General features: G+C 53.5%; 1 protein-coding gene across 1 annotated transcript in view; it reads right to left on the bottom strand.

Moving 5' to 3' along the window:
- Positions 1-10,469: 10,469 nt before the first annotated feature.
- Positions 10,470-23,238, bottom strand: part of DNAAF6 (dynein axonemal assembly factor 6) — a 45,798-nt gene continuing 33,029 nt past the window's right edge. Inside the window, exon 11 of the mRNA XM_074600321.1 lies at positions 10,470-11,455. Coding sequence (XP_074456422.1) covers positions 11,435-11,455 — 21 coding nt within the window. The 3' untranslated portion in view covers positions 10,470-11,434. The remainder of the gene's footprint in view (positions 11,456-23,238) is intronic.

The following is a 23,238-nucleotide window of genomic DNA, read 5'->3' as shown; positions in this document are numbered from 1 at the left end:
CAGCTGTTGTACCTGCCCCGGTACAACCCTCACTGCCCCGGGAGCAGCAGACGGGGGGGTCAGGTGAGGAACGGAAGGTGGGGACCACAGCAAGTGTCAGAGGGGAACAGATGAAGAAGGGATCTGTGCATACCTGGCTTTTCTCTCTTCTGCAAGAAAAGCAGAGCAGCCCCCTCCTACTCTGTCCCTCGCTCCAAGCCAGCGCGAGTAGGAGAAATCACGACTACCTGATGGCTGTTTGGCAGTTGTCATGAAACAAGCCTGACAGTTGTCAAGCCAGATCCTTGTCTCCTGGTTATAGCTGCGCTGTCACGACATGGCAGGACTCTGGCGCACGTCCCAGCCTCGGCCCTCCCTGCTCAAGGCTGAAGAGCCCTCAGACTCCGAACCCAACGAGGAGCTTCTTCCCTGGGAAGAAATGAGCTCAGGCGGGCACAAGCCCCTCTTGGTGGGATCTGGGGACACCAGCGTTCGACCCCGGCAGCACTGAGAGCTGCAGCAGGGAGGGAGCTCGCGGCTGCTCCCGGCTCAGTGGGAAAACCGGAGCGTTGTTGGGGGTGATAGTTCAGAGTCCCCCCTGCCGGGTGTGGAGGGAAGGCTGTTGTGGAGTAAACATCCCATTAAGCCAAGAAAAAAATAAAATGAGCTTGCAGAGCCCAGTGGGGTGGGAAGAAAACAGCTCTATCAGCGCCCGAGAGCGAGCGGTTTATATAAGCAACAGGCTCCCCAGCTGCGAGGAGAGCAGCAGCGCGAGGGAGCAGAGATGGGAGCAGGCGGAGAACATTGCCTTCTCCAAAGGGTTTGCCACCAGCAGGCAGGGCACACTGGCACCTGCAATTATCTCAGGGGACTATGGAGATGCTCCTTTGCACGGGACGCCGAGGAGAGCAGCAAGCCCCAGGCAGCCCAGGACGGGCAATTCCAAAGCTGCAGCTGTGAGGAGGCTTCTCCCTTCTCTTTCCCTCCGCCCAGGGACGCTGACATGGGCACGAAGGCTTCGAGCCACCTGCTCCAGGGAGCCTGGGTGCGCACAGAGCCAGGCTGAAGGGAGCCGCGAGGTGGCCACAGGCGCCCTGCATGAGCTGGGGACCAGGAATCCCCAGGGTGACACAGTGGCTCCTGAAGAGTCACGGGGACATTTGGCAGCAGCATCTGCCCCGCTCACAGGAGCGAAGTGCCCAGTCCAGGCCTGGGGGGGGGAATGTCCAACAGCGGCCATGGCATAGGGACTGCCAGCCTCCAGGTCATCGTTTTCCTGCCTCTCCCAGGTTTGTCTCTCCGCTTGTCCAAAGCCCATCTTCCACAACACGTTCCTCAGCCCAGCCTCTTCCTCTTCAGTCCTCAAAGGCCTCAATTACACACGCAATTATAGATGCATTCCAATTACAGCAAAACAACTCTTCAAACTGGAGGAAAAAAGAGCATTCCTCACACAGCAATTTAGCTAGATGAGTGCAAGTTTGCATGCCCACAGACGCTTGGTGGAGGCGAAGCCCAATGCTTTCAGCAGAAGATGGGTGATTTTGTCTGTAAAGAGTTATTTTCCTGTTTGGCAGGACAGCAGTCCAGCCAGGGGCTGACTCCTGCCCCAGGAGCTGTACCTGCCCTCATGTTGTTCCTTATGGGGGAAGCATCTACAGCAGCCCCGGCACTGCCACGCCAGGATGCCTTTACCTGTGGCTGTGGCACAGCTTTGGGTGCAAGGCAAAGGACCCTCACTTCTGGCCAGCACAGCAAGGTGGGGGTTTTTGGCTGGTCTGTACAGCAGCTGTCAGCTCGGTGCCATTGCTGTAGGCGTGCTAGGGATCCCTTCTGCTCCATACAGATGGGGACAGCCCTGGATTCACATCTCACGCTCCTCCCAGCACAGGGAGGCTCCATACCAGGGATGCTGCGGTCCCTCGTGGCTGGGCCAGATGAATGGAGTAGGAAGACGGGTACCAAAGGCGGCCATTCCCCCACGCACTTGTCTCTCAGACCTGAAAGGAGCCTCCCTTGAACATGTCAGCCTGAAGCGAAGCTTATTTGGGAGGGGACACTCCAAGTCTCCCATCTGGTGTTATTAAGGGGATTAATCTTACACAGCAGATTTTTTTCCCCACCATGGAGGGCAGGACAAGGGGTTTCTGTCTTCCACTCACTTACCAATTTTCAAGAAACCTGTCAGATATCATTTTGGGACCTCAGACTTAACCTGATATCTGGTTTCACCCCAAAGGTGAGGGCAGGTCGGGGGACAAAGCAAACACAGGCAGCACAGCCACCCGGGGAAGCCAGGCTGAGAGAGCACGAACCACCAAAGCCAGGAGCATCCCCAGCTCCCAGCTCCGGGGCAGAGCAAACTGCTCGTCTGGGGCTCAAATCCCAGCCCCTGCAGGGATGCAGCACCCGGGGAAGGGCACCTCCATGGTGCTTTCCTGGGTGCCGAGCCACCGGGAGGCCCCGGCAGGATCAGGCTGGGTGCAGGAGAGGCGATGGATACCGGCCGTCTGTTCCCACCTGCGGCAGCAATTAAAGAGCAGAGAAGCGCCAGCGCCGGCTGGGGAGACGGCAGCTCTCCAGCTCCTCACCGGACTAAATTGGTCCATCTGCACAAAGCTGCTGGGGCTGCCAGTCATCTCGCCCAGCCCCTTCCAGAAGCCAACGGCGATGGGGAGCGGTGCTGGGAAGATACATGCCTTTGCTAATTGGACCTGTTACCATGGCTTTTTTGTTGTTGTTGTCACTGTCCCCAGGCTATGGTGGGAGCCTGCTGGGGTTACCAGGGACCTGTCACCTGGTTTCACCCATGCTGGGGTGCAAGACCTGCAGGGCAAGGCGGGAAATTATCTTAAAGAGCAAATTCCTTTGACCATCCCTTTCCCCATGCCACTGATGGGGAGTGCAGACCATTCCCACAGCAAGGCCCACTGGGGGACAGGGGCTCCCTTGGGGACACAGTGTCCCCTCTGCATCACACGCGGCTCGGACATCATGGCGCTACTGATCCTGCTACAAGGAGCTACAGGGGCTTCTCCCCTCCTCGCTCCTCCCGCTCTTTCTCCCTGCTGTGCAACCGGTGGTAAAGCAGAAGCGGCTGGATCTTGAAGAGAGAATAAATAGCTTTGATTTGGCCATGGAAAGGAGACGGAGGCATTTGCTAGAGAGCATCTGACAGCTTGGGGAGAGCAGGCAGAGCTGGCTCTGGAGGAGCTGTGGTAATTAGAGCCTGTGTTTGCACTCTCTCTTTCATTTAGCACCAGAGGTTGCCATACTCTAAAGCAGCCCCCTCACTACAGGGCCCTACAGCTCACACCCCACCTCGCCGAGACGCCGCTGCCCCAGCATCTCGTCACCGCTGCCTGCTGGGGGGCATCCCGGCAGCCTCCAGCTCTGCCCCTTCCCCGCTGCACCCCAGCACAGCCCCGGGGCACCCCTGGGACCCGGCCGTACCCCACCCCCAGCACCCTGCACCCGCCGCAGGCCAGGCAGGGAGCAATGCAGCACACAGCTGAATTACCAGGGCACGCACGCTGCTCATTCAGCAGCGATTTACCTCCGCGCTGGCAGGCTTGATTCATCACCCTTCTCCCCGCGCCCTGTTGCTGGAGGAGCCGGCAGCAAAATTACACCTTCTGCTCCACACCCCCGCATTCCCTTACCGTCTCCTGGCCAAACTCTGCTGCCTGGTGTTATTTTTAGCTCCCGGGAACTCTGATCTTTTTTTTCTTAATGGGCCACGTGCGCTGCGAAACGTGCGCAGGCAGATGGCTCAGCCGCAGCCTCGCGTGGGGAGCTGCCGGGCGGTCGCCCATCTCTGCGGGCACGGGGAGGGAGCAGCCCTGGGCAGGGACCAGCACGGCACCACTTTACCCCTGCAGCACCCTTTACACAGGGCTACGGCCCCAGGTATGTCCCCACGCTGCCGGCTGCGTCCAACACCGCATCGGTTACCTGTCACAGGATCGAGAGGGGTCAGACCCCCCCAGTCCCTCCCGGAGGCTGAGGAGGACACACGCATCAGGGGGGTGCTACAAGGAAACTACGTTGGGGTATCAAAAGCCCCCTGGGGCATAGCCAGGCTGAGGCGCATCCCCCAGCCCACCCTGGGGATGCTGAGGCCGGGTACCACGCTGCTTATTTACAATGCTAATTAATAGCTGCTGGAGCAGCCACTTGCCAGCCACCAGGCTCCTGCAGCACCGGGAGGGCTCTTCCCTCCAGGGATGGGGGAAACTGCTGCAGCTCCTCCTTTTCCAGGCCCTGATTTCACAGGGTAAATCAAGGATACAGGAGGATTTAGGCTTCTTACACCCGTTGCTGCTGGATTGCTCCAACATGCCCAAGAACAGAGCATCTCCCTGGAAGCCTCTGGGTGCTGAGCAGTGCTAGGGAGGAGCAAGAGGCAAATCAGGCTATTTATTGAAATACCTAAATTAGGAGGTGAGAGGCTAATTTTAGGCACCTGGTGTTGCCTTTCAGAGTGATGAATTAAGTGCTGCAAGGGCTTGGGTGTGTGTTGTTCTTGTCTTAATGGTGTGGGAGAGATGCTGTGTCTCTGGGGCTGAGACCAGCCCTTGCTACCAGCCTGGCTCGTTGCAGGGCTACTGGAGCTGCTCAGACACGCTGCAAGGGACCGGGGACCCCATAAACCCCAAACAGCGATTTTACAGCCTGTTTTGAGACTGAGCCTGGCTGTGGCTCAGCAGGAGGGGAGAACGAGGACTACAACCACCCAGCGCTGACAGCACGTCCCCTCTGTCGAGCAGCTCCCTGGGGCTGGAGACACCTTCAGCGGAGCCGTACCACTGTGCTCCTGCAGCACAGCCAGACACGCTTCATTAATGCTAATGAATTAAGTCTCCCAACACCCAGCGAGGAGGGGAAAGACGAGCTGCTGTTGTGCCGGGGATGAAGCCAGCACATAGAGGTACTGGGGTCAGAAAAGGAGGCAGCAGGAGCGGAGACCTCCACCACCCTCTGTGTCCCAGCTGGGGACAGCCGCTGCTCAGGCTCCACACCACCCATGGCAGGACAGACCTTTCACAGGTTTTACATTGCTTCATGATCCCTGGGCAGCAGATTTGCTGCCCATAACCCAGCCAAATGCCAGACTTCTGCTGCTGAAGGAGACCTCCACCCTGCTCTGTCCTCCACAGGAGGACCCCAGGGCCACCCGTGGCCACCTCGGACACCCTGGGCAGCACGAGGAGCTTGAAACCACCTCCTGGCGCAGCAGAAAGATAAATGGAGAGCAAAGCTCTGCACTGGCAGATTGCTGCTCGGCAATTGCCCCTTGGAGGACACCTTCTCTGCAGCTCTGCCGGCCCACTGCTCTCGTTCAAGGCTTTCCAATCATCATAATAGAGTGAAACCTTATTTACTGCCCTCATCCCGGCTTTCTAAAGTGGCAGTGGGCATACAGTAGACCTCTTTCCTTCTGTACTAACAAGATGTCACTTAATGGCTTTTCTGCCACAGCACAAATCAACCCCAAATAAACGTGGGTGCCAGGGGAAGGCTGTAAGTGGTGGCTGGGGAAGGGGAGGGGAGGGTGGCCTGGGGTCTGGCTGGCACCTACGGGCAAGGGTCTGGCCCTGAGCAAGGGACAGCTAGTTCGGTAGGGCAGCCACAGGCTTCAGCTGCTGCTGGGGAGTGGTGGCACGTTCATCCATGTTTTAAATGGTCCCACGGCTCAGCTGGGACTGAAAGGCAACCGCTGGCAGATGCCAGCAGGGATGGGGGGTGCTGCCCCACGCTGAGCACACACAGACTCATCACACTGCTGGCCATTCCTTTGGGGAAGCCTCAGGCACAGCACTGTGTCCGCGCCAGGCAGCTGGGAAGCCCTGGGGTGCACACCATGTCCTGGGGACACGTTGGGGCAGAGTGGCTCCCTGGGGCCAGGCACGGATCACCAGGCAGGACATCACCCCCAGGCAGATGCCAGGAGGGTGGGAAACCCAACAGGCAGCGCTGCCTGTACCCAGCCCCCAGGGCTTTCTCCCAAAACGGGGCTCATCGAAGCCTCCTTTTCTTCGAGGTGCGAATGGATCTGCGGCTTCAGAAAAGGCGGGGGTAAAGCCGGGCAGCCCCACTCTCCCACCCGTGCTCTGGTCCACGGGGGCCATGACGATGGGGTGGGAGAGTGGAGGTGCAGAGGGACACTGAATGACCGTCCGGCACGGTGAGGCAGGCACACGCGTGTCACACCACGGCGTGAGGATGGGAGCGCATCCCGCCGGGGCAGAAAACGCTGCGTTTCGCAAGAGCATCTCCAGGTTGCTGATTTCCTCCGAGGAGCTTCTTGGCCCAAACCTCTGCAGCGTTAGAAATGCGAGAGCATTTTCCTAATCAGCCAGCTCCATCAGCGCGGGGGCCGCCAGCTCCCCATCATTTCACTATGACGCAGTCTCTCAATTACCGTGCACTAACCAAGGCTCCACCGAGAGCCTCATCAGGAGAGAAACTTCCCAATGGAGTCGGGGAAGAAATACGGGTGCAGAGAAACACCGGTGCCGCCATTGGGGCTGGGCCACTGGAGCCACAGAAACAGCACCTCTGGCTTAGCCGTTTGCGTACAGGGCAAAACTGCTCCCGAGAGGATTAGCCAGTTGGTGCTCAGAGGGCAGACACCCCCCTGTCCCCAACCCCGCAGGAGGGGACCCCCTTCCCAACCCTGTCTCAGCCCATCCCTGTCCCTGCCGGGGTTATTGATTTGCCAAGGCTCATCCTTGAGATGTGGGCTGTGCGCGCTGGAGCCGTCCTCCGCGGGTTGCCATGGCGATGCAAAGCACTGCCACCTCCCCATCCCTGTCCCTGCCGTGGGACAGCACGGTGCCCAGGCAGCAGGTTTGCTTTGGGGCAAATTTGGGGCTCGGCACGTCTCCTGTCGCACAGCTCTGGGGCGCATCTTACATCCTCCATCCCCCCAGCGCAGCCACAAGCAAAGGCTCAGCGCTGGCCGGCCTTGCTCCCGGTTCAGGGAGCTGCTGGAGCTGGAGAGGTGGGGGAAGGAGGTGCTGGGGTGAGTCAAGAGGTTTCTCTCTCTTTCCCTTCCTTTATGCTTTTCTCTTCCCCTTTCTTGTCCTTCCCAGCCCTGTGGCTGGACCAGCTCCGCTCCCATCAGATGTTGCATCAGAGTTGTCAGGAGGAGAAAGAGCTTTGTAGAGCCGTGGATGGGGCCCAGGAAGACAAAACGCTGTCATGCACCAGAGAGCAATTTCTGTTTGAGCTGAGACGGGCGGAAGCGAGAAACGAGCCATAGGCTGGAAGAGAGCGCAGCCGGGCTGCTGCCGGCTCGTCCATGCTTTCTCCCTTCAGCCAGTTAACAAGAAGGGGTTCCTCCGGGAGTGCCCTCTCCTCACGTGCCCCAAAATGGAGACACATCCTGGCCAGATGAGGTGAGACGAACAGATCCCATCCTCTGTGGTGCTTGAGAGGGACCTGTGGAGGAGGGACCTTCACCAGCTGCCCCAGGAGGGGTGGCCTGATGCCACGGGGATGGAGATGCCCTGGCAAAGCGGGGAGTGCAGATCCTCCTTCCTCCTTCCTCCCCCAGCCAGAACCATCGCGCAGCCCGGGGTGACATCCCTCTCCTTGACCCTGGGCTGTAGTGACACAGGGCACCGCCTCCCCGTGGGAGGGGGACGCTGGGCTCCCAGGGGTGATGAATTATCCAGCGTAGCCACCGCCTCCTGGTTGCCTTGCTCCGCGTGAGCCACACTTCACGTATGCCTGAGCTGCAGCCAGGGATGGACTCGGCACCTTCACACCAGGGGAAATGGGAAAAGCGCTCTGATGGATGGAGCCGATGTGGATCTTTCCTGTAACGCCGGAGGAGCAGATGCTGCCAGCGTACGCCTGGTTCGCCCCTGGTGCCCAGCTTGGCGTGGTCATGGAAGGTGTGTTTCTGCTGAGCATCCTGCTTGCACCAGAGCAGCTGCCAAGGCCCCGCGTAAACAGCCAGGGTGCCATCACCCTGCAGAAGCTGTACCGCGCTGCTGTCTTTAAGGGTAAAATGGGCAAAAAAAGGTTTTGGCTCTGCAGCATGCTCCCAGGCTGCATGAGAAACGCTTTCACGACAGCTGAAGATTCAACGCAAACTGGGCACTGAAGGCAAAAGGCTCTTGTAGCATAAAAACGACATTCTCTGAAAGCAAGAGCTGATTCATACTGACAGAGATAGTCGTTTATTTAGGAAAGCTTAAAACCTCTCACTCCTCTTGCATCTAACCGGGTTGTAAGCTCTGCTGTAAGCTGCCTGTCCAGGGAAAATAACACATTTACAACACCGTCTCTCCAGTGTTGGTGTCTAAACAACCACAAATCCACAGCCAGAGGAAGTGTGGTGGTGAAATCAAATACGATTCAGCCAGACCTGGACTGACGGCCGGCATGGAAGGCCGCAGGAGCCAGCACGGTCCAGCTCCCGACACGGGCAGCACAGACAGAGCCCCAGCTACCAAATTCTGCCCAAGAGAAACCAGAGGCTGCCTGTAGCCTTTCTTATTTTAATCTACGTTGCAATGAATTAAACATGTTTTAATATCAAAAATGAAAGATCAAGGACCAGCAGTAATAAATCCTCCACACTCATTTTTCCGTATTAAGCCAGTGTGTACCCAGGGCAAGCGCAGTAATTAGAGTCATCGGGTGATTTATTTGGAGGAAGGAACTGAAGGCATCCAGATATTGGCTTTCTCAGTCTTGGCGTGCGTTGGTGCCCCAGTTCCCTGCCTATGTTATAAATGCCTCCAGGGTGGGGACCCTGCAGGGCTGTGAGCACTGGTGGCAGCGGGACGCTGGCGTCTGGTACCTGCAATGAGCCTCTAGTCCCGGGTTCTCTCTGCCAACGGGAATCAAAGGGCACCTGATGGGCAGTAGGCTATATCTGGGGTCAGAAGTGGCCTTTGCCTGTTCCAGGAGGACCACAACTGCCTTCCCAGGGGGCTGGCAGGAGTAACATCACCCAGGCAGACCCCTTCACTGAGGATGGGGAGGGGGGCTGGCTCTGGCAGACCCCAGGAGGGGCTTGAGCTCCTGCAAACGGCTCTGGGACAGGGGGTCATTAGTATTCCTGCACTTTCACCTCTCTGCCCCTCACTCAAGCACTCCCCACTTTTCACACAGTGACTCCCACCCTGGGCTGAGGACACCACCGTCCCCAGCACCATCCCCAGCCCCAGGAGCAGAGCATTTTCCTGGGCTATTTCCCAGGCTCCGGCACAGTGGGGCCAGCAGTAGGCATCTGCATTACAGGCGTGCACTGCAGGGAGGAAGCCATGGTTACACACCTATTTCTATTCTCATCAGTCATTTTCAGAGTTGTTTATAACTTTTTCCTGTCTTTTCACCTTTTTGACTAGGAGGTGGCGTTTTCTTCTCAGCATAGGTGTGAATTCTTGTGGGCAGTTCGTGCCTTTTTTGAAGGCTGGAGAGGACTTCTCTCGCTGGGGAAACACGACTGCAGGCTTTCCTCCCCAGCCGCTCCAGCGGGGCTGTGAAGTGCGATGGGTATTCCTCAGGTTATGGATGGGCTTCTGGATGGTTTCCCGGAAACCCAGAGATTCCCCAGCAGCTGGATAAGGCCGTGGGCTTGAAACCATACAAAGGGGGAAGGGACTTTCTGCTGGGCTTGCAAACATCCGGAAGCTTCAGGCCAATGACTCCACGGCTCAGGGGCTACCCCATCCCTTGGTAGCCAGAAACCACACACGAGAGGCTTTGTAGATGCCTTTGGATTTTCCACAGGAGGCACAATTTGCTCCAGAAATTCACCCCGCACATGTAGTGACTTCAACTTCATCTTTCTCCTTACCCCAAGCAGTAATCTGCAGATGCCCTGGGTCTGTGGATCATAAGCAGAAGTCCTTGCCCTGAAGAAGATGGAAGCTTTTCCTTCCACTTACCATGGGAAAGAGGAGAACATCAGTAGCTCCTCAAAGGCCATGAAAGCACAGGGTCCATCAGCTCATGCAGTGGAAAGCATGGGGTTTTTGGGAAGCGGGCAGCTGGCACTAGTGCAGGTCCCAAGAAGGGGTGCACATGTGCACTAATATCACCAATAATGGGTCCCAAAAGTTGAGGGGATCCCACACCTCATGCTTCAGGGCTTGTGGCAGTCTCTAACATGCAGAAGTCAAGACCTTTGATCTTGCATGGGTGGCAGGAGCGCAGAAGCTGGCGAGGCTCACAGCAAGGTGACAACCCTGCCACCCCAGTGACCCTGTGCCCACCCCAGCGCTGCAGCCCCAGCTCCTCCTGCAGCCAAACCGCTCAGGATCATGCTCTTTCCATCAACATTATAAATGCCCTGGGCTGGCGCAGGGCATTGCTGCCCCAGAGGGATGAGCACAGGGCTCCTGCTGCCCCAATCCCACCATCACAAAATGCTGCCAGTTCTCACTGTCTCACCATGTGTCTCACGCTGTTTGTTTTGTCCTTCAGACCTCAGCTTCCCCCCCCCAAAAAAAAAAAAAACCAAAACACACGAGGAACTGAATTTTTAATGCATTCTTTCAGGATTAAATTTCTAGATCTCATTAACACCCAAGGAGGCTTAGGGATGAACACCTCGTAGCAGAGGATAAGAATCCAAGAGCTGGTATTTAAAAATGAATGAACAGGGGTTTTCAAGTCAATCCTGCTATATTTAAAAGCCTAATTCTTGAAGGACCACTGCTCCTTGCAAAAGCACTCCATGCTTGGTGCTGGCACATGGTGTGAAATCCCAGCAGCGGTGCAGCGCAGATGCCTCACCACCAGCAACAAGGGCAGGAGATGCTGTAAGTGCTGGGCGGTCCAAATCTTTCCAAGGAAGGACTGGGGGTTACAGCTTTCCCTGACACGGCGCTGAAGGATAATAACTTGGCATAATTCCTGCCAAGGTCAGGTCACTGCAAAGGTTTGTGGGGAAAAGCAAAATTTAGACCAGATGTTCTCAAGTCTCCTTGAGATCCCACACGGGAAAGCGGAGCAACCCATCCTTTTGGGAAGGGGTAAGTCTACTCCTGAACCATGTTGCTGAAGCAGCTGGAGCTGGATGGTGCCAGGTCCTAAATTAACTCAAAATAAGGAGATTGTTCCCTTCCTCAAAGCAGTGTCAGCCATAAAGAAGGTCCATAGGATCCTCGCTTTTTGGATAGTTCCTGCACAGCTCCCTGTGGCAATGTCCTGGATGCTGCTCAGAGGAGGGAGATGTTTTCCTGTCTTCAGGGGATGGAGCTGGGAGAAACCTCCCATGGCTGACCAGTGGAAGAGACCGTGTTTCTTCCAGATTTAAAAATTCTCAGTAATTCTCGTGACTCCAGGATCTGGGGCTTACTTCAGCCACTTGATACCACAAGACTGTTGCTTCCAAGGTTGGCAAAGGTGTATGTAGCTCTTAAATGTCCTGCCATTAAATCACAGTCTCCTTCAGCTTGTCTTGGTAGATCCAGGGCACTTGGCACTGCTAGCAGCCCAAAGCAGAGCACTGCAGCAGCACGAAGAAAGAAGAGGAATACATTATTTTTAGCTGCAAAGCATTTGTTGGTTTTTTTTTTCCCCCCCTTCTTTTGCAGAGATGGGCTGAAGACAGTGAGAACAGCCTATTGCATTGAACTCCCCATCTAACACTTCAAATGCTTGCCATCAAAATAGGAACTTCCCTGAGATAGTACAAAAAAAAAAAAAATGCGTGGGGTTGGGTCTATCTTTCCAGCACGGAGGAGGTGAAGCCCGGGGCTGAGCACAGCCACCCTGGGGGCAGCAGGGAGGGCACCAGGCTGCCGCGCTCGGAGCAGCCACCATGTTTGGCTGGGAGCATCTCTCCGTGCCTGTTACTTGGCATGTTAAAACAGATGGAGGTGCCTTTTGATGTTCCCTTTGAATCCCTCCTCTCTCTTCCTTCTCATCCCCAGGGTATTTTATTGGACTTTGTAATAAAGCTGGAGGGGGGAAAAAGTTCTTTGAGCTTATCATAAGTGTGCAGAATCTTATCATCTGTCTGCTTCCTTTTTAGATTTACTCTGTAATCATATTTACAAGCTGAATACCAAGCGCTGGAGTAATCAGTAGGTGATCGATAACGGAGAGCGGCTCCTTCTTGATCTGCAACCCTTTAAAGTCAATCTGTTCACATGCAAGCAGACATGGAAGCTGCTTTTTAGGTGGAAGGGTGCTGTCATTGAGAGCCCAGCAGAGCCCCCTCCACACAGATCAAACCAGGGGTCTGATGAGCCCCAGTCCTCCTCACCTCCCTGAGCCACCAGCCTCACCATGAACTGACTCCTCAGCACGAGCCATGGTTTGGGGGTGGGATGCAGTCAAACCTGCCCCAGGGGACATCCCCTTCCCATGCCTTGAAGCAAGGCAGGACCACCATGGTCACCACATCTCCTCCCACTCAGCCCCGTGTAAATCAGGAGCAATGCTCCCAAAACACAATGATGTGCTTTTGCTTGGTAGGTGGGACAAGCTGTTGGATCCACAGGAAGGCTGGGCTGGCATGCTGGAGAACACTCCAGCCTTCTGCTAATTAGCACAACTGCTCTCCCCTGAGATCGGCTAGTCTTATTGTTTCTTGCTGCCCTCTCTTTCGCATTCAGCTTTGCCTTTAATTTACCTGAGGATGCTGGCAACCCCAGAGCACTTTTAATTAACAATAAATAAATAAATCTGGTGTTTAAGAAGGGCTGCAGGAAGGATGGAGAGAAGACTTGTCATCTCTTCATTAATCTGTAGTCCAGACCTGGCAAAAATCAGCTGGCTAAATTCTGATGTTACCTCTTGTGTGACCACCCGGAGCAAAGGGGACCACGACACAGACACTTGCCCACTGCCTCCCCCTCAAGCTGCCACGCTGGCTAGGGGACAGTTGGGACAGTGCCTGCTGGGTCCCAGCCTGTTGCTGCCTCCCTCTCGCTGCCTTCTCCTTACTCAGCAGTAGCATCCCCCCCCAGCTCATCCATCATCCCCGATTAGCCATTAGTAAAGCCACCCATTTGCGGGGCTGCAGCTCAAATGAATTGTGTTAGTATTCCAGCTACCGCAATGAATGGCCTGACATCGAAACCATTTTGGATCGGAGGGAGAAAGCAATCAATTATTTCATTCCCCTGCCTGCTGCCAGCACCCAGGCACGCAGGGCTGGAGCACACCCTGATCCCTTAATGGCATTTTGAAACCCTGATTGAGAGAACAGTGCATTTTGTTTTGCTCCATGCATGGCGAGAGCCAAAAGGGTGTTATTATAAACCCCCATGGTGCGACAGGCTGTCCCCACTGCCATCTGGCCCTGCCTGCTGGTCCCTGCACCCCTCCTGTATCACATCGGGTGCCTCCTGCTCCCTGCCTAGGGACACACACCCCTGTTCCCCTACAGCCACAGGGAGCACTGCAGGTAGTCCTGCCTTCCAGGCAGGCAAGGGAAAGGATAGCCATTATGTGCAAAAGGAAAAAAAAAAACCACAAACAAAACAACAAAAACCCAACAAACAGCTTAATTGGAGTGCCCTGTCTCTCAATTCACCCACCTAAGGCCATCCAGTTCCCAGCACCAGTGCGTGCCTCTTCCTCACTTCCCCTATCTTCTGTACAAATATAGCAGAGATAATTAGATGAGGGCTCTTCGCCCTCTCACCAGCATCTCATTCTGCATGGAGCACACTCAGGCAGACAGCGCGGCATGTGGTACTCTGTGCACCCAGCCGGGCATGCAGGGCAGTCAGCTGCAGAGCATCCTCGGGACACATGCTCTCCTGATGCAGCCCAAAACATTCCTCCCATGTGGAAAATGGTGTGAAACGGCTTCAGTCACCCACCAGCTCTAAAGTGATGCAGCATGGCTGGGTTTGCCAAGGCAGAAAGCATCTTCTCTGCTAGATGCAGGTCACTCAGGGTCAAAAGAGCAACGGGGGGTGATGGTGGCGTGTCTTGTTTTAAGGCAGTGTCCTCCAAACACTGTCCTTCCAGACAGCTGTCCCAGAGCCATGGTCATTGGGAGGGGATGAGCGGGAAGGACGATTTCCCTGCCCACTGCATCAGCTCCTGCAGTCCTGGTGAGAGCACAGCTCTTGGTGGCAGAGTCAGTGTTCACTGCAGACAACTTCTAGCAGCAGTTTCTGTTCCTGAGGCTGCATGTGAAGAGAAACAACATACTGGGACACGCCAGGGCTGCTCCCAGTTTCCTTCAGCTGGTGTTAAAATCCAAGCAATAGTGATTCGAGGGCAAACAATCCCCTTTCCTGGCTTACAGCACTTATTTCCAGAAGAAGTCTCCAGCCCGTCGGGATCCTGAGCAGACACTTTCCTCCTGCTGGGCTCTGCCTTTGGCCCCCATGAAAGAGAGATGCAGAGCTCATCTCACACTCACACAGTAAGGGGGGGGGTCTCAGCTGCTCCCTCCTTTGCTCCCTGGCTATCTGCACCTTATGACTTCATGCTCGGAAGAGTTTTTCACTCTACAACAATGCACAAAGCGAAGGGTGTGCCATAACCAAACTCAACAGCAAGGCAAACGCTATGGTACATGACATTCTCCTTGACACCACGTCCTAACTCTGCTGCAGCAGCAAGGCTGGAGAATAGTTTTCAAATCCTTCTGTGAACAGCACAATTGCAGGGCTTTTCTTCATGCGGGTATTGGGAAACAGACTGAATGGAAGGTACCAGCTAAATATAAGCTCTGATTTAAAAGATAAGTGATGGTAAGTGGTTTCTCTGTTTGGGAGCAAGGACCTCCAAACTGTTCACTGGAAGAGGCACAACCAGCCCCAGCAGAGCTAGTAATTAAAGGTAACTGTAGCCCAAAGCAGTTACAGGACTAATAAAGCAATGAATGGAGATTACGCTTCCCCTGCTGCGACCGTAAAACCAGCATTCGGCAGTGGCCGGGCATCTGAGGGAGTACCTGGCTGCAATCGCACTGAAAGCGCTAATTGGAGAGGAAGATTTCTCTCCGTCGTTGCTCACAGGACAGTGAGCCAGCCCAAAAGCAGCCATGCAGGAAGAGGGGAGAAACGCAGATGCTGCAGCTGGAAGGAGACCAGAAATCCAGTGCTGGCAGCCTCACCTGCAGGCTTTCTCCCCTCCTCAAGTGACACCCAGACAAATCCATTTTTGCCCAAAAGGGTGAGAAAGGCTCACATCAGCACCAGCTGAACAACACAGCAGCCTCCCAAGGATTTGTGTGCCCAGGGAGGTCATTCACCAGCCACCCTCAAGTGCCCGTGGGCACTGCCCAGCTGCCACCTGCCTGCCCTTCACCAGTCCTGGCACCTCCACATGGAGAGCAATCCCCAGCCTCCCGGCTGAGAGGAAAAGCATTTCTTGAAGATGTAATCTTCACTGCGCTCACTCGGCCTTATCAGGTTTTGGAGTGGGCTGCAGTATTTAAACGAGGTGAACTGAAAAGACCTAAGAGGCAGCAGGAAGCCTCTTGAAGAGAATGAAAGGACTCATCTACAGCGATGGATCGGGTAAGGAGAGGAAAGCGCTGACAGGCAGCAAGCCGCAGCACTGGTTAGACACTCGCAGCACAGGGGATGCTGCACACATGTTTCATGTGCCAGAGTTGCGCTGGCAGCAGTGGAAGTCCCACAGCTTGATGCAAGTGAAGCATGTCCACCTGCAATGTTAGCCTCCTTCAAAGATGGTCTTCCACCCCACCTGCAGATCAGGAGTCCACATGGGTCCTAAGGTACTTGAATGAGGAGGACTGTTCCTTGCAACTCCTCTTGAGGACATCTGGCACCCTTTACTTGAAAGCCAGTCAGCTTTGACACAGGGATGTCTTCTTCACGCGGGGTGAGAAACACCTCATCAGTTGCAGTGGGTACACGTCTCCAAGCACGACAGGACCTCAGTACTCCAAAAACTGAGGCCTCTAGAAGTCTGCTAGCCCTCTTCTGCAGGAGGTATAGCAGTGTTGTCCCTCCTTCACAGATGGGGAAACTGAGGCACAGAACGTCTCCAGAAAGAAGCAAGCCTCAAAAGTGAGATCAAAGGAGTCTAGAGCATCAAAAGGACAAAACACATAGAGGTACTTAGAGCAGCAGGGATGCTCCCAGAGGGCACCAACAGCCCGCAGCTCCAAAGTGGCTGTGGCGTGCAAGGGGACTGAGCACGCTGCTGGGGTTCTGTGTTACACGTCCAGCAGCAGCTGTGACCTGCTGATGAGCAGAGTCTGGGGGAAAGCAGCCAGTGGGAACACCACTGGGGCTGCTGTGGCGTGCCTAGCTCCAACCCTACCCTCCATGAGGAAGCAGCAGCCTCCAACCACCAACATTTTACTGTCCCAGTCCTGCTCTCCACCCTGGGCTCTCCAGGGGAGGGGGCATTGCCTCCATGCTCTGGCCACACAGGGCACAGGGTTGGCCCTTGGAGAACAGGAATGACCACTCACCTCTGGCCCATGGGGCTTTTCAAACACAAGCATCACCGCAGTCCCTCCCATCCCAAGGTACACAAAGAGGCTGAAGAAATTTGAAAGGCAGGGCAGCTACTGTGAAGCGTGGATAGCAGGTAGATACCTCTGTAGGCATCTAGATCCCCTTGAAAATTTGGAACTGGCCTGTGAGTGGGATTAGGTCTTAGAGCATATGAGTAGCTTGAACTGAACAGTTTGCATAGGGGAAGCTCGCAGCCAAGGCAGGAACCAGAGAGAGAGATACAGCAAGTTCCACATGCATGCACTAGCCTCAAGCTTCAATCCCAGCCTTGTAGGACTTTACAACCCTCTTCCCCATGTTCCCAGCCATGATTTGCCTCCCCTCCTCGCATGAAAGCTGTACCCTGACATCAGCAAAACTAAGTACCCGTCCAGGAGAAGAAAGTAAGATTGATTTGACTCCAAATGCTGCCACATGCATAAAGCCAACACACTGAGAAAAATAAGGCAGGCAATTTTATCCTACTCACTTTCAGCAACGGTGACATTAGGTGTTATTTGGTACAAGAGAAGAGCCAATATTTCCAAACTGAAGGGCAATTATTTAAAGCAGTGTCTTTAGAGGATCTGGAAGTGGTTCAGAGCTGGAGCGCTGACGAACAGCTTTTGACTCAGGATTGTGTTTATTGAGGGCCCAACACATTTCTTGATGGTTTCACCCCAGTCCAGACTTTCCATTAAAAAAAAAAAACCCACACAAAGTTTCCAAAATTAGCCTTGTCCTGACTCCTCTCTGCCACCTGTAACCATCAGCTGGATCGGTGCTAAAAGCAGGTGCCGAAAGCTTTTGCAAATCCCATATTTCCAGCTAGAAGCAAGGGAAGGGCCGTGCTCACCTCACCGAGCTCTGGAGCCCCAGCCTAATAATGTAAATGTCAGCCGCTGAACCTCCAGCCGGCCTTTGTGGGCGTCTCTGGCACAGTAATGCATTGCCAAGATTGTGAAATATTAAATGAGGCGTCAGAGTCAAAAGAACAAAATTACGCATCTGAAGGCTGCTTTCCAATACCCTCAGGGTTTGGCTCTGGCTGCCTGTGACGTAAATGGGTATGGATTTATAGCAAACCTGCCCCAGCACGGGCGCCAGCGCTGGCAGGGAACAGGAGGTGGCTTGGTCCCCGAAAGCCCACGTCTCACGCCTGCCGGAGGCGAGTGAATAACCACAAACTCCATCCCTGTGCTAGGTGTGCTGCTGCACTGCCCCTTGCTATCGCCAGGTTCCCGGTGATGCTCAGAGCCCCCCAGCTCCCTCCAGGAGGTGAGGCTTTCAGAGTTCCCCATAGAGTCTGAGGCAGAGGATGATGGATGAAGGCTCCCAGTGCCAGGCTATTGCTTTCCCCAAAAGTCCATTCCATTTTGCCACAGGAATGGCCAGCAAGCCTCAGCAGGAGGCTGCTGTAGGTGCTTTGTGAAAAGCCCCAGTCAGTGCCTTGGTACATCCGCTGGCACCAAAGCAGCTTTAGGAGATTGAGCTTTACAGACCTGATCTGCCAGAAATGAAATAAGGAGGCTCTGCCAGAATGGCAGAGACATCCTGGATAGCAGGCAGGGAAAGAGGGGAGAGACACCGAGATACTGCAAGCATGGAAATCCAATTCCTTGTTAAATTGGAAAAAGGCAGGGCTTTGAAGACAAAGCTGATAGGGTAACATCTCTCAAACAGAGATGAGGCTGCAGGTTGGAGAAGCAGAAAGGCACTCGTGTGTACACATGAGCATGTGGAGGAAAATGCTTGAGAGCGCCCATAGATGTAATACTGGAGAATATGGAAATTAACACAGAAAACAGCCTGGGAAATTCAAATAACCAGTGCCATGCAATGGGCTGAACGCAATTTGAGCAGCAAAGCTGCTCTGCAGCTACACGAGGGAGATGCAACACCCAAGACATCAGGAGCAGCTATTAGGATCAGTCAGCTTCTGAGGCTTTTTAGGACCTATTTTTGCAATTCTACACAGTTATTCTGCAGGATGTTCAGCCCCACCCTTCCCCAGAGAGGCTCATCCTTTTCTCTTGGCATAACCTCTCCATTTGTTTGAGGTGGGAGCCTGGATCACTCAGCCATCAGGAGGGCAGGTCTCCTGGCCTCAGCTCTTCAGCCAGCTCCTCGCAGCAGCGGAGCCCAAGGAGACCTAGAGGCAGGTCTCCAATCTCATCCCAGGGGATGAGGGCAGGAAGGAGCTGTGCTCCTCCGTACACCAGCCCTGCAGCTGCTGGTCCAGCACTACACCCCACCAGTCCCATCCCACAACGCTGTTATTCATAACCCCTTTGCCATGTTGTTATGGTAGGAGTATGGAGCTGTTATCCACCAGCATCCTGGCAGAGCGCTGGAATTACAGTCTGCTCTGTGAAGTCTCTCAGGTGCTTCAGCTGGGTACAGCGTTTGTCATGCCCTTGAGTGCCACATGAAGCTGCCTCCCCAGCACCGCAGTCTCCTGGGCCAGCACAGCTCTATCAGCTGTCTCCTCCACCCAGCATCAGCAGTCTCGTGGGGCTGGGGAAGTCCTGTGCCGAGGCACATCCATGCCTGCAGCCAAGCACCCCAGCCTCAAAGGGCTTGAGCCACCAGGAGGGTCTGGTGGAGTCAGCGCTCACCAAAACAGGGTAAGATCTGGTATGTTGTAAAGGAAACTGCGTCTCCTTCAGAAAGCAAGGGATGTTTGCAAAGTGGGAATGAGAAATGACAACCACAGGAGGTCCCGCCACCTTCAAACTCCAACTGCTCCCAACACACCAGCCAGGATGAAAGCACCAACATCTCTATTCTGTTAATGAAAAACATGGCAGGTGAAGACCATGTTTGCAAAAAATATTTAAAGCACAACTATTTCATCACTTAATCCCCCTACATCTGTGTTGAACCAAGATCCCTTGATACTCCTGGTCTCTAGGTCAGAGCTTTTTACCCGAAGTCACCACAAAATTGCCATTTCACACCCAAATCCTGACCTCCACTTCCTCTCCTACAATCTAATGGGTCCATAAAGTTTGTCATGCAGCACTCACACCATGGCAGACAGATGAGTGCGAGAGGGCAGGCACAGTGGGCCAAGCAGACAAAAGGAGTCCCTGGGATCACCAGTCTCCAAGGATTGAGCAAGTACTGTCTCAGCAACTTGGACCTCACAGGGTTCAACAGTGCCAAGGATGCTACCCCAGCAGGAAAGGTCCATCTGAGGCATGACACCAAACAAACCCACCTCAAAGATCTCTGCTTTGCATGCTGCTGCTGTCTCTTGGAAGGGCGATACCTCAACCTGCAAGTGTTAGGAGCTACTGCTCTCAGAGCTGCAAGGACAGGGGCTTTAACACAGCATAGATATCAAGTGAAGACATTCACAAAGTGCAGTATAGACAAATACAAAGCCCAGAGCTGTCTATGGCAGTCAGAGTCCTGGGCTGCTGCAGAACAGATGCGTTACAGCTTGAGCTCTGCTGACAGAAGAGGCTGTAGGTGACAAGCCCCTGCTGGGATAGGCAGGGCTGTTTCCAGTCTGCTTCTCAGCTCTAAACTGGTGCTGCAGGTCTTACATCAACCAAGGGAGCTCATATTGTTGAAGGGAAGGAAAGATTTAAGTACCCTTGTTAATCATGGTGTCAAGAGTTCATGATGATGTTGAGAGAGAGGAGAAAAAAAACAACAATGACAGCAGCAGTATACTGGGCTAGGAGATCCAGGCTTCCCTGGGCAGAGGCAGCAGCTGTCCTTGCCTCAGGGAGGCAGAAAAGCAGCTTCCAGTATTACATGCATACGGCTTGGGAATTTCAAAGGGTGTTAAGGGCATACAGGTCCATGCCTTCCTAATCCTAGCTCTTTTCATCCTACTTCTCCTAGGAATGAATCAGAAACAAACCCTAAACAGCTCTTCTGTTTGCCTAGGTGAGTTTACCACAGAAGCTGGTGAGCTTTGCTCTGCGGTCCTATCCCAGCCCCTACGTGGCCTGTGAGCAGCCATTAGCAACTGTCTCGCTGACTATATGTAGTCTTAACTACAGGATGGCGTTGTGCAACTGGTGCTTTTTGTTTCTGTCAAGCACCTCTTAGGATGGATTCCTTCACTCACAAAACCCTCAAGTATTTTTGACACTAGCTCTCCCACAAAATTATTTCTGCATGAATCGTCACTGCTTGCAAGTATTTTTGTGCCTGGAAACTCATTGACTGAAGGAAAGAGGGTCCCTTCAGCCTCGACACCTGTCCCTGAACTTGAGAGCACCGTTTCTGAACGGTGACAGGCTTTCCCCAGCCTAATTAGGGCTGTCTGAGTACAACCAGTCCTTCCCTGCGTGGCCAGATGCTGCATTGTGCCGCTAGCCCAGAGAGAAAGCAAGCAACTTCGGTTGTACTGACAGAATTCCTAATGGAATAATTAAACCCAAATAATTCAATTAACATTGCAATTGAGTAATTGCATTTAGAGCATTGCTGTAATTGAGCAATATTTGTATTGTCCCAGCAATGAGGGTAGGCACAAGTCGCCTTTCAACAGGCAGAGGGAGACAGATGGCGCTAATGAAGGGCAGAAGATAAATGCGAGGTCACTAGATTAAGTGCTCTTCCTTTTTTGGCTAGAGAAGAAAGTCAAGCCACTGTGATCCTGTTGCCTTTAAAAGCCCAAGGAACAGAAATAGAAGAGACTCTGCAGGATTGCAGGAGTCTGCTTTATCGTTAATTACTTTTTATTGAAAGCTCGCAGCCCGCTTGGCATTGCATCAACAAGAGGGCAGCCGTGGTCCCTGCCTAGCTAGTCTGTTATCTTAATCAAACTCTGCTTCAGAGTCTAGACATCAGCAGCAAATGGGGAGCTAAGACTTCGGGAGGAATTTCTGCCTCCCTTAGCAACCTGAATAAGCCTGCAGCAAGTGTCAGGCCAGAAGTCAGAAGACCAGATCTCGTCAAGATAAAACAGGGACAGAAAAATAAAACATTCCGTTTTAGGATGCCTCACTTGTTGTGCTAGGCGTAGCTGCATCTTGAGAGTCTGCAGGACTGAGACCAGTGAGGATGCTCTGGGTCAGTGAAGACGGCAGTTAAATCGCCGCCCACGCCACCCCCACTTGCATTGCAGCCCCGTTCTGGGAAAGAGCATCCAAACTGGTTGCCCCACTGTCTGTCAAGTTTGACCCAAGCAAATCCACTAACTCTTCTTTCCCTAAAAAAATAAAAAAAGAGTGGTATTGCAGTGAACGTAAACACCAGTATCTCCTGTTTACCTGTTAGTACAGAGGTTTCAGGTGCTGGGTGTTTTTCTTTCCCTTGAGGCTCAACCTGATGATCAGCCTTGGGAGATCAGGCACTTGGGTTTTCAAGGATCAGCCTCTACGCAAACAAGAGCTGCAGCTTACCACTTCCTGGCCTGTATTTGGAGAAACAGGTGTTTCCTGGGAATCCAACTTTATCATGTAGCCAAAGATGCTGGGAGTGGAAAGGCTAACAGCATGGTTAACCCCTTCAAGTCTGTGAAGTCACTGCAAGCATGATGTACATCACCTCTAGCTACTCTGATCTGTGTTCTTCGCACCTCCATTACAGTACCGCAAATCTGCCTCTCTCTTCCTCTCTGCAAGGAATTTCAGCTTTGTTTCCCCACTCCTAGAGATGTCTAAGCAATTTAAATTTGCTTGGCAATTTTTATTTTTTTTTTTTTTTAAGAAAGAGGCAATTGATACTATTTTGCTGTTTGCAGCTCTCTCCCCTCCCACTCTCAGCAACTTCTAAGCTTGGTGGTTAATTACTATGAGACCTCTACACCTCTATCAGTGTTAGCTGGAATGATTTTTTTTTTTTTTTTAAACACCTTGCACATCAATAAGCAACTAGATGGAAAATAGTCCTACTGATGCTCCCACTGTTGGGGATACCAGCATGCTGATTCAGGCTCTATCAGGCATCTGCATTCATGTGGGTGACAGGTACAACCTGCTCTGTAAGAGACCTGATCACCATGGTCCACATTAGGTTCTCCTATGCCCACCGCAAGACAAATCCATAGAAACTAGGCTTTTTAAACTCAGCTCATTGCTCTCATTTGAGGCAAGTTGTCCGCACATGCGAAGTTGACTCAGTTTTACTGTACTTGAAAGACATTTTCAGGGTCTTTTTCCAGGCACCCGTAGCCAGAAAGGAGTACAGGAGCCTCTCTGGGTGGGAGAATGCTGCCAACAGCCCCAGGGTCTCTTCCAGCCTGTGACCCTGGGGGTGGGGCAGCTGGCCATGGGCTACCTTCATCTCAGTCCCCACACTGCCGCTTGGGTTTGTGGAAAAAGGAAACAGAAGCAGGTCTGTTCCTTTGGGTGCTGAACGTCTTGCTTGGCAGAACAAGCCACAGAACTGAGTTCTGGCTCCTTTTCCTTCAAGGCACACAGCAACGCAAGTATTGGAAGGGACAAACATGTCCTTGTGACTGGAAAGCCACATGATGGTGACGAGTCTGGGTCTGACTCATAGCCCAAGTGATGCTGTAATACACCACCACTGGCCTGCTCTGTCCACCCGAGCACTGAGAGCTTTAGCATTCATGTCCATATTTACTGTGGGATCCCATTTTCCCACCACACGAGCAATCCCAAACCTAGGGGGAGAGTTTTCCTTGCTTACTGTAGCAGCCTGTCTTCCGATTAAGATCTTGCACACAAACTCATTCCCAGCTCTCTCAGGGAAACATTACCAGTGTTTCTTCAGTTGTGCTTGGGCTTTCTGTGTGCTTTGGTTTTATCAGGTGTTTGAGTAAGAACAACTGGCATTAGCGTGCTCCAGAAAATCCCAATGTGCAGCTCCAGTAAGCCCAGACACACGCACAGTGGCATCATTATAGGAGCAACAC

The sequence above is a fragment of the Larus michahellis genome, chromosome 9 (genome assembly GCF_964199755.1).
Source record: "Larus michahellis chromosome 9, bLarMic1.1, whole genome shotgun sequence".
Lineage (NCBI taxonomy): Eukaryota > Metazoa > Chordata > Aves > Charadriiformes > Laridae > Larus > Larus michahellis.
This window is presented reverse-complemented; position numbering and strand designations above follow the sequence as displayed.